General features: G+C 43.0%; 1 protein-coding gene across 1 annotated transcript in view; it reads right to left on the bottom strand.

Moving 5' to 3' along the window:
- The window catches only part of NEDD4 (NEDD4 E3 ubiquitin protein ligase), a 582,598-nt gene that overhangs the window by 494,755 nt on the left and 75,711 nt on the right, over positions 1 to 12,132 (bottom strand). The window contains exon 3 of the mRNA XM_029574322.1: positions 3,813 to 3,891. Coding sequence (XP_029430182.1) covers positions 3,813 to 3,891 — 79 coding nt within the window. The remainder of the gene's footprint in view (positions 1 to 3,812; positions 3,892 to 12,132) is intronic.

Raw genomic sequence — 12,132 nt, 5'->3', positions numbered from 1 at the left:
GGATGACTGCTGGAAGGAGAAGAGAGCTGGATGACTGCTGGAAGGAGAAGAGAGCTGGATGACTGCTGGAAGGAGAAGAGAGCTGGAAGCCTGTGAAGATTCCGGTGTAATAGATTGAGAGGGTAGATGCAAGCAGCAGGAAAGGGCTCTGGCCCTGGGTCCTGGGGCTCACGAAGGGGTGCACTAAGGGGCAGGCCCCTTAGGTCGCGCTCCTTCGGGCGCACAACGCCTTCGGGATCGCCACGGTTTTTAAAAGGTTCCCAGATGGCTCCTATTAGGACGGCAGAGGCAGAAAGGGGCGCGGTTAACTCACCACGCGGTTCCTTCCCTTGTGGCTGTGTCCGTAGTACTTTTTTGTTTGTTTGTTTAGATTTCTTACTTTCCTCTTTTGTTTTCTCCGCGCGGCTCACACTCGGGGTGTGAGCGGGCTCTCGCCCCGGGTGGGCAGCGCCAACCGCGCGAGCCCCAGCAGAGGAGGAGAGGTAGGCAGATTGCAGGGAGGGTGGTCGCCGAAGAATATACTCCAAAAGTAATTAATATAAGTATGAAAAAAACCTGTTTTGATTGCATACATTTTCAAATCCTCTATCATAGTGAATCCAAATTAGTTCTGGTTCAAAATATTGCTTAACAATCCCATAAGTAGTTAAATAGAACCCAACTGTGTCCAGTCATAGAAGTTGAGTTGATTCAAATATTGATGGATAAAGAATCAAACCATTTCTGTTGAATGAAGTGAATTTGAAGCAAACATCAAAACATGCCAAACAAGGAGCTGCCAAAATAACTCTAGGATAACGTTATTCAAAAGAAAAGATTGGGGGGAAAAGATATAAAAACATTTCAATGTATTTTAATATCACTTGCAGTATTGACAGGTCCATCATTGTAAAGTGGACACAGTTTAGCATCACCAAGATAATGCTGCGATTACACTGCTCCTCCAAAGTTAAGGAAACTACTGCAGAAGGTCATTGTGAGGCCTAAGATTATTTAAAAAAAAAAAGAACTAAAGAGGTCTCTGGATGAGACTGGGGAAAATGTTGACTGTTTAACTATTTCAAGATTAGTCCACAAACATGGCCAGTATGGGAGCACGGCAAGAAAGAAGTCACTGCTGAATAAAAGTCATATGATCTGTGTTTGCAAAGAAACACTTAAGGGACACCACACACATGTGGGAGGTGATTTTGTGGTCTGATGAAACCAAAGTGGCCCTCTGAATATTCCATGTTAACAGTCTGGGGTTCTGCAGCTCTAAATGGACTAGCAATACAAAAACTAGCACAGAATACACAACCAATCTCTTTTCAACAGAGGCCTTAGAAAGGAAAATAGTTTAAGGTTTAGATGAAGTTAATGCTACTAGGCAGTAAACACTACAATTAACTTAAAGAAAATATGATGGCTTTCCAAATGACGGTATATAAAACTCAGCAATAAATAAATAAATAAATGTCAACTTGGTTAACTAAGTTGATCAGGTTGAAATTCCCAAAGATGCATCATTCAAAATAAAAAAACTTTACTATATACTCCTAAAAGAACAGAAATGCATCAAGGGAACCCTTTCTCAGTAGTATGACATTTTCTTAAGCTCAATGGGGGTGCAGTCAAATGGGATGGAAAATTTCAAATTAAAGGGAAAGTAATTTTATTTATAATTGAGTGGAGGAGTAGCCTTGTGGTTAGAGCAGCAAACTACAACCCAGGGAAACCAAGGTTCAAATCCCGCTGTCGATCCTTGTGACCTTGGCCAAGTCACTTTACCCTCCATTGCCTCAGGTACAAAATTAGATTGTAAGCCCTTAGATATTTCCCTATCCCCAATCGTACCTTAATGTTATCCGCTTTGATGTACACTTTGACGTGTCGAAATGTGGAATATAAAAACCTAAATAAATACAAATATTTTCTCCCTTTAGCGGTATATAGTAAGTATCATAGACCTGCAGGATAGAAAAGGGATAGTGGACATTTCAACTTGGCTAACTTTTTATGTGAAGGACATATTACGGATGATAGATGATGTGAACAATTACACAGCAAGCATTTCCCAAGTTATGGGATAATACAGACCTACACCTTACAAGTGGCAGAAAATAGAAGCTGAACCACCACATAACATGGACCATATAAATCAGGGTCACTAGCCTCCTGTAATTGCAACAAAGGCCACAAAATTCTATCTTTACTACAGAATTGTAGAAGTCCAAGGTCTTGAGGGGTAATATTTTATGGTTAATATATGGTGAATATTTTATGGTTAATATATGTAACGAAGTTAGCATATTTCCTTTGAAACACGTTTTTATTGTAAAGCCCGTCGCTGTTAAATGTTCTAATGTTTATACTGTTATCTGTAAAGCCTGTTGCTAATTTATTGTTTTACTGTAAACCGAGGTGATGTATAACGATACGTACCACGATATAAAAGAATGAATAAATAAATAAATAAATAATTAATAGCTAGCCCAATTGAGCTTGTGGGGGGTGAGCACAATCCTTCACAGCATTCCAATAGTAGGACATCAGTGGTGCTTTCAGCCATGTTCTCCTCTTCTTCTGTTGCCCGTAATCTAAGAGCGTTCCACTCAATACAAACCCAGAATTTGGCCCTGGGCGGCAGAAGAGAATGCAGCCCAAAATAACTATTCTTCTGCAAGCCAATTAGCACAGTGTGCATATATTGTAAGGGGATGATGACGAATGTGTGTGAGAGACAAAGTAGATGCTGGGAGTGTCAGAGTGAATAAGTACCAGGTAGAAAAGTGGAGTGAAGGAACAGCTCCCCTATGAGGAAAGGCTGAAGAGGTTAGGGCTGTTCAGCTTGGAGAAGAGACGGCTGAGGGGGGATATAATAGAGGTCTTTAAGATCATGAGAGGTCTTGAACGAGTAGATGTGAATCGATTATTTACACTTTCGAATAATAGAAGGACTAGGGGGCATTCCATGAAGTTAGCAAGTAGCACATTTAAGACTAATCAGAGAGAATTCTTTTTCACACAACACACAATAAAGCTCTGGAATTTGTTGCCAGAGGATGTGGTTAGTGCAGTTAGTGTAGCTGGGTTCAAAAAAGGTTTGGATATGTTCTTGGAGGAGAAGTCCATTAACGGCTATTAATGAAATTTACTCAGGGAATAACCACTGCTATTAATTGCATCAGTGGCATGGGATCTTCTTAGTGTTTGGGTAATTGCCAGGTTCTTGTGGCCTGGTTTGGCCTCTGTTGGAAACAGGATGCTGGGCTTGATGGACCCTTGGTCTGACCCAGCATGGCAATTTCTTATGTTCTTCTGAACCTAGTCCTCCTCCTCTCTCTCATCCCCCCCCCCCCCCTCCCAATCTCTAATCCTTTTCTTCCCCTCCTCCTTGCCCCATCCCTGAGATCTACTCTCTTCTCCCTCTGCTCAACCCATGCCCATGTTCCTTCCCTGCACTAATCATTAAGATATCTTTTCTCTCAACCAAAACCTGAAAACAGATAGATAAACATCCAAGACATGTTGGAAAGATATTTTTATATAAATTAAAATAAAGTGTATATTTAACATGCAAATATAAGCAAATTTTTGTAAATGTGCCACAATTTCTTACCCTGCCATAGAATTTTCTAACTCATTACAGAATCTTCACCTGAGATGCTGCAGAAAACTGTGCTATACATATTATACACAAACTAGGGACACCCTATGCTGCTGCTGGTATTGGAGGCACTAAATAAATCAGGTACACTGACACTTTGCTGGTCCTGCAGTTTCTTACCAAACACATGCACATTAATAGTACATACATGAATTGCTCTAACCTTTTTAACTGTTTTTGTTTGAACGCTGATAAGGACTCCATTTTCTGGATCATACACAGTCAGTTTCACATAAGGATCACTATTAAAATAAGCAAAACAAAAATAGGAATATCAAAGCACTCTAAATATATTTCAAACTCAGTTTAAACAGATACAATACAAATTCAAAACACACATTTTCACCTACTCACAAAAAATAGGCTGGATTTTACATACTCCCCGCGTGTAAAAAAAACGGGGGTTACGTGCGTGGCTGGGCCTTGCGTGCACTGCGCGCATTTTAGAAAAGGCCCAGTTGTGCACGTAACCCCAGTTACGCACACAAGAGCCAGGCCTCTGTGAAGGGGCGGTCCAGGGGGTGTAGTGGGGCGGCCCAGGACAGCACCATTCCTCACTGTCCCGGCTGCTGGCGTGTGCAAGTTACTTCAGGTCGGGCCCTGAAGTAACTTGCAAAATAAAAGGTACAAAAATTTTAAAATGGGTTTTAGAGGGTGGGGAGGAGGGGAAGAGAAGTTAGGGTAGAGGGTAGGAAAGTTCCCTCCCAGTCCGTTCCTACATTGGAGCAGACTGAGAGGGAACTAGGGAAGGCCCCGATGCGTCGCCGCACAAATGTTGTCAAAATCAAACCCCACCCCCCTTGTGCAGGCCTTCCCCGATTTTATAACATGCGCACATTTTATAAAACCGAGCGTTCACGTGTATGTGCCGGGTAGCGCGCGCACATGGATGTGCACGGTATTTTTTTTTTAATCTAGCCCAATATATTTAAGAAGCAGCACTGTACTATGATGATGATAGCAAGTAGGTTTTGAAAACAGTGCCAATAGCCAAAATATCATTAATACACAGATAATTTGAGAAATATTCAAATTCTTATTGCACACAAACATTTTGTTTAAAAAACAAATTTGAAATAATATACGTTAGGGCAATTATTTGCTTATGATAATCAAAGCAAGGTAAGTTTTGTTAATGCAAACAAATTTGTACTACTGAAAAAAAATTTCTCTTTCGGCCATTTGATCTTAAAGATGTACTGGCAAAACATATAGCAAATTCTGATATGGCTTTCTTTCTTCCTTCTACTTTTTAATTCTCCCTCCCCAAATGGCCTAATCAGACAACATAAATTTCCTGCTGATAGACAGCTGAAGAGAAATCTCCTGTGAAACCCTCAGCATTAGTTTTGCACCTGCAAATGTTTCTACAGTAACTAGAGCCACCTCCTTGTCCTTCTCAAAGCTCAAATAGAGCATGTCTATGATATGCCCAAAGCCTTGTTTACCTCAAACCTGAACCTACTGATAGGCAAATTCAGCTAAAATCTCAGGGAAATCACATCACATTGTGATATACAGCATTTTGAAAGCTGCCCTGCTACTGGTCAAACATCATAATCATATGCAATTTTCTATAATCAAAGGAAAAAAAATCTAGGCCTCAAGCAAAGTTCATCCAACTTTTTTTAGTCCATCTCCTTTATCCTTGTTTTTCTTCACATCCCAGTGAGAAGATTCACTGAAGAAAAGCCTCTGACAGCCAGAAAAACCTATCTAATCTCTATGGAATTTTCCAGTTGCTCCACAGTGGCAAGCTAATAAAGAAATTATCTCACAAATTTATTGAATACAATGAGGCACTAGATGACATTTAAGAACATAAGAACATAAGAAAATGCCATACTGGGTCAGACCAAGGGTCCATCAAGCCCAGCATCCTGTTTCCAACAGTGGCCAATCCAGGCCATAAGAACCTGGCAAGTACCCAAAAACTAAGTCTATAATATGTTACCACTGCTAATGGCAGTGGCTATTCTCTAAGGGGCGGATTTTAAAACCCCTGCGCGCGTAAATCCTTCCGCATAAGCCGCCGGCGCGCAGAGAGCCCCGGGACGCGCGTAAGTCCCGGGGCTTCCTGTCGGGGGCGTGTCAGGGGGCGTGTCGGGATGACGCGGCGTTTAGGGGGCGGCAACAGGGGCGTGGTTTTGGCCCGGGGGCGTGGCCGCGGCCTCCGGAACAGCCCCCGGGACCGGACCACGGAGCGGGGCAGCCGGCCGACGCACGCAAAGTTAAGGGGGGGTTTAGATAGGGCCGAGGGGGTGAGTTAGGTAGGGGAAGGGAGGGGAAGGTGGGGGGAAGGCGGAGGGAACAGGCAGCGAGCGCTGGGCTCGGCGCATGCAGTTTGCACAAATGTGCACCCCCTTGCGCGCGCCGACCCCGGATTTTATAAGATGCGCGCGGCTACGCGAGCAAAAGTACGCACTCGCACAAGTATTTAAAATCTGCCCCTAAGTGAACTTAATAGCAGGTAATGGACTTCTCCTCCAAGAACTTATCCAATCCTTTTTTAAACACAGCTATACTAACTGCACTAACTACATCCTCTGGCAACAAATTCCAGAGTTTAATTGTGCGTTGAGTAAAAAAGAACTTTCTCCGATTAGTTTTAAATGTGCCCCATGCTAACTTCATGGAGTTCCCCCTAGTCTTTCTACTATCCGAAAGAGTAAATAACCGATTCACATCTACCCATTCTAGACCTCTCATGATTTTAAACAACTCTATCATATCCCCCCTCAGTCGTCTCTTCTCCAAGCTGAAAAGTCCTAACCTCTTTAGTCTTTCCTCATAGGGGAGTTGTTCCATTCCCCTTATCATTTTGGTAGCCCTTCTCTATACCTTCTCCATCGCAATTATATCTTTTTTGAGATGCGGCGACCAGAATTGTACACAGTATTCAAGGTGCGGTCTCACCAAGGAGCGATACAGAGGCATTATGACATTTTCCGTTTTATTCACCATTCCCTTTCTAATAATTCTCAACATTCTGTTTGCTTTTTTGACTGCCGCAGCACACTGTACCGACGATTTCAATATGTTATCCACTATGACACCTAGATCTCTTTCTTGGGTTGTAGCACCTAATATGGAACCCAACATTGTGTAATTATAGCATGGGTTATTTTTCCCTATATGCATCACCTTGCACTTATCCACATTAAATTTCATCTGCCATTTCGATGCCCAGTTTTCCAGTCTCACAAGGTCTTCCTGCCATTTATCACAATCTGCTTGTGATTTAACTACTCTGAACAATTTTGTGTCATCTGCAAATTTGATTATCTCACTCGTCGTATTTCTTTCTAGATCATTTATAAATATATTGAACAGTAAGGGTCCCAATACAGATCCCTGAGGCACTCCACTGTCCACTCCCTTCCACTGAGAAAATTGCCCATTTAATCCTACTCTCTGTTTCCTGTCTTTTAGCCAGTTTGCAATCCACGAAAGGACATCGCCACCTATCCCATGACTTTTTACTTTTCCTAGAAGCCTCTCATGTTGCACTTTTTTTCACACCTCTATCATATCCCCCCTCAGTCGTCTCTTCTCCAAGCTGCAAATGCATGTTGATGGCCCTATTAGGTATTCCCGCGCAATTCAGAAAGGAAAATGTGCAGCCAAGCCGTATATTTTACTTTCAGAAATTAGCGCCTACCCAAAGGTAGGCGCTAATTTCTCCGGACACCGGGAAAGTGCACAGAAAAGCAGTAAAAACTGCTTTTCTGTGCACCCTCAGACTTAATATCATGACGATATTAAGTCGGAGGTCTCGAAAGTTACAAAAAGTTTAAATAAATAAATAAATAATTTGAAGTCAGCCCGCGGGTTGAAAACCAGACTCTCAATTTTGCCGGTGTCCGGTTTCCGAACCCGTGGCCGTCAGCGGGTTTAAGAACAGACGCCGGCAACCCGCTGACAGCCGCCGCTCCTGTCCAAAAAGAGGCGCTAGGGACACACTGCTGTCCCTAGCGCCTCTTTTTACCTATTTTTTACCGCCGACCCTAATTTGAATACTGAATCGCGCGGACAGGAGAGTGGCCTGTGCGAGCGCTGGGAGAGCAGGCGTTCGCCTGCTCTCCCGCAGACTTTACTGTATCGGCCCATAAGTGGCTTAAGCAGAAGTAGGCTCACACTACTGATAGCCTGGTCTGTAGCCTTGACCCTGAGGATCCAGACTGGTCCTCAGCAACTCAGAAAAGATATTGAGATGCCAACAGGGTATTTCTAGCAACTTAATGGCCAAGAGGGCCAAGCTGAGCTAGCGGACCTGGAGACCCATGAGTGATCGCACTGTTTCTGGAAGAAGAGTATTGTGAAGTCTGTCTGTGTAAAATATGTGAAAGATTGATGTAACTGGATTAACTGCCCCAGACAGAATCTTGGACTGGGTTGTTCTATGCCTGTGTATTAACCTGCAGAAATGTAATTCAGGTTTACATTGTATTTAATACCTTTAGAATACAGCTACTATAGTATCTGCATGTAATCCGCTTTGAAGTATCTGAAAAGTATCTGAAAAGCGGAATATAAATCAAATAAAATAAAAATATTCTGCAAAGTACTTAACCTATTATTGTCTAATATAGTTCAGTATAAACAAATGTAGTTTATATTTGTTTTAATACCATTCAGTGAAAATTCAGGAAAATGAAGTCTGATATCATGTGGGCTAGTGCCTGAAGCATGAACTACTTATTGACTGCTTTGGAAGGCAACAGTGCACACATTCAGAGAAAAAGAAAAAGATAACTCTTTGACCATCAGGATTGTTTTCCAGTCAGCAGGCTACCAGAGAACTACAAGGGCAAACTGCCAAGACAAGAATAAGCTGTTTCTGATGCACAATAGTTCCAAACATAGCAAAATAATAAATTATTTCATAAAGCACTAATCATCCCATCAAATTCTGGGTCAGTTAATTTAAATGCTATTTTAAAGAGAAGGATTCATCAAACTTGTACTCTTATGGGTATCATCTAATGTGAAAATCTGCTAATTACTGCATTTTGCTGTTCTATTTTTAAGCATTAGTTTGCAAAATAAAGAAAAGAACACCCAATGAGGAGAGTGTGTTTATCCATTTGTGACCTTGCATCAGCATGCAAACCAGTGAACAGATTGCAGTGAAATTAAAGATGGAATAGTTAGGGAATTAGGTTAGTCGTCTTGATTGTGGACCCTTGCTGCTATAGGGAAGTGATTGTAGGTCCTCCCCAACAGCTGGTGAGCCTGGGCTGATGTGAGATGGGTCTAAGGCTTTACCTTTACCAACCCCTTAGTTGAGCCCTCGGGTTCTGGGGCTAGCAGGTCTTAGGAGAGAGTCTCGTGAAGAATAGTATGGTGGGAAGTCCCAATTGTGGCTAGGGTCAGAGGCTGGCAGCAGGTAAGGATGGTCATGATTCAGGATGAGGTCAGAGGTCGGCAGCAGGCAAGGATGGCCATGGTTCAGTCTGAGGTCGGAAGCTGGCGGCTGGCAAGAATGTTCGCAGCCTGGACCTGGATCAATCGGAGAGTCAGTCAGAGAAGAGGCTGGGCTACAAGGGGTGAGGCGGGCCGAGGAGGCTGGAACTGGAACGCTGACTCAGACAGGCATGCAAGCAGGAACAGCAACACATGCAGCAGCAACTCACACAACAAGACAGAAATTGACCCATTGCCGAGGCAGTAATCAGTTGCACGACTGAGGTTTAAATACCCAGCCGTGTGATGTCATTTGCTGGTGCCAGTCGAGGCTATGCCTGCTGCAGGACCTATAAGTTTATGCACGCACCTAAGGGTAGCCCCAAAGAGAAAGGCAGCAGCGATGGCATCCTGCCACAAAGCAAGGCAGAGTGGCATCTGGATGAATGCACCAGCTTGAGGAGGCAAACATAACAATATGATACTTTAAATCTCAAGGGTGGGGAGTTCATTTGCAGTCCTCTGCTTCTGTTTTGTTACATTTGGATCGCCATTAGTGAGCTGTACATGCTGTTATGTGCACTAAACTGGTTTTATGCTCACCTAACTGTTGTGTGCATTAAAACTTGTTACTGTAGAGGAAGTGAATTACCAGGGGTAGCTGCTCGAGAAATTGTCCATGTCAGCTGTAGAATTACAGCACCAAACAATCACCACTCCCACATATATGTAGACCTGACAGAACATAAGAAATTGCCATGCTGGCTCAGACCAAGGGTCCATCAAGCCCAGCATCCTGTTTCCAACAGAGGCCAAATCAGGCCACAAGAAACTGGCAATTACCCAAACACTAAGAAGATCCCATGCTACTGATGCAATTAATAGCAGTGGCTATTCCCTAAATCATGCTCAAGTCTATTATAAATTAGCTTACTGCTGCGCCTCAAAATATTTTTTTTGCATATAGAAGTATTCATTCTTATCACTTACAACAGTATAACAAACAACTTTCATAATAATCTGAGAATTTTTCAGCTTTACTAATCCCTTTTTACAATCTCAAGGCTTTCTACTTTTGTTTAAACTGTTGCCTTTAAATATTTTTCTCCTACTCTGTCTTCTATCCACCTCTTCTCTTTTACCCCAATCTTTGCCTTCTAGAGCCACACTCCCCTCTCCCAAAGGGTGCCTCTTCTCTTGCCCACCTTCCTTCATTCTCTCAAACAATCCTTTCCTTTGCTTGTCCTTCCCTTCTACCCTCTTATATTTGTGCAATTCAGGTTTTCTCTCCCTCTGTTCCAGTGGCCATAAATCACTTATTTCTCTCTAATACTCATCTCTTTCCCTTTCACTTTTCTCTTATCCCCTCATTTAAGTTACATTATAGACCGCTTTCTTTAAACAAAGTTCAACCCACAGCAGTTACAGTACAAAATACAATAGATACATAAAATATTTTTCTGCCTCCTCTTCTTTCTTGGTTGTCCTGAGAACATCCTTCTCAACCTTCCTATCATCACACACACAATGCATCAGAGGAGATGAGAGGCTCTTGGAAACTGACATAACCACCCTCATGTCACCATATCATTGCTCTTTATACTATAATATTTTGATCAAGAAGCCAGGCGAAAATTATCAAAACACCTCAAAGACCTAAATCAAGGGCAAATATGTTTACTTTTATACTTTGTAGTTCGTTAAACTTGATATACTACATAACTGTCAAGCATTTTGCAAGCATTAGCAAGTTACAACTAGTCACTTTGGCAATAGGAAGTGGTCAAGGACATTGCAATTTCTTCTCTTTATTCAGATGAACAAATAGTTGTGCAAATGGAGAAATTACTTACCTGATAATTTTGTTTTCCTTAGTGTAGACAGATGGACTCAGGACCAATGGGTATACTGTACTCCTGACAGCAGTTGGAGTCGAATCAGATTTCAATCTGAAGTCAGTCCTATAACACATAGCCCTGCAGAAGTACAGCGCTTCAGTATTCTCCTCAAAAAGAAATTGTGAATATATGCATGACTGAATAACTTGAATAACTTGATTAACTTTATAACTTGGTTAACTTGATTAATTTGACCTGGTTGAATTGGTTATAGCTAGAGACCGGCAATGCCCCTCAACCGAGAAACGCCGACACCCGGTAGGATGGGTGTCCTAACTGGAGGAAAGCATGGCTTACCCGTGAATAACTCGCTCTCAGGGATATCGCCAGAGGATTCCATGAATGATGGCAGCCGTGGGTGGGATGCTGAGTCCATCTGTCTACATTAAGGAAAACGAAATTATCAGGTAAGTAATTTCTCCATTTCCTAGCATGTAGCAGATTGACTCAGGACCAATGGGATTTATAAAAGCTACTGCCGAACTGGGTGGCCCACTTAGTACTGCCCTTGCAAATGCTGTGTCTGCTCGACCCTGAACATCCAAGCGGTAGAGCCTAGAGAAGGTGTGGATGGAGGGCCATGTGGCCACCCGAGAGATCTCGGCGGGTGACAGCATCTTGGTTTCTGCCCAAGACGCTGCCTGGGCTCTATTGGAATGGGCCTTGTCTTGTAAAGGCGGCGGCTTGCCTGCTTCTACGTAGGCCGCCTTGATAACCTCTTTGATCCAGCGGGCTATGGTTGCTCACGAAGCCGCTTCCCCTTGCTTCTTCCCGCTGTGAAGGACGAATAGATGGTCCGTCTTTCATACGGATTCCGAGCTTTCCAGATATCAGACTAGGAGTCTGCCAACGCTGAGGTGGTGCAGACTGCGAGACGCTTCCAAATTCTTATGCTTATCTGGCGATGGTAGCGAAATGGTTTGGTTGAGATGGAAGTGAGAAACCATTTTGTGGAGGAAGGACGGGACCGTGTGTAACTAGATGGTTCCCGGCGTGACTCTGAGGAACGGCTCCCGGCAGGACAGTGCTTGTAGCTCGGAGATACGACGGGCCGAACAGATTGTCACCAGGAAGGCTGTTTTCAATGTTAATAGTCGGAGAGACAGGCCGTGAAGAGGTCTGAAGGATGATCCTGCTAAGAAATCTAGGACCAGGTTGAGGTTCCATAGAGGCACCGGC

Source organism: Rhinatrema bivittatum, chromosome 13 (assembly GCF_901001135.1).
Source record: "Rhinatrema bivittatum chromosome 13, aRhiBiv1.1, whole genome shotgun sequence".
Lineage (NCBI taxonomy): Eukaryota > Metazoa > Chordata > Amphibia > Gymnophiona > Rhinatrematidae > Rhinatrema > Rhinatrema bivittatum.
This window is presented reverse-complemented; position numbering and strand designations above follow the sequence as displayed.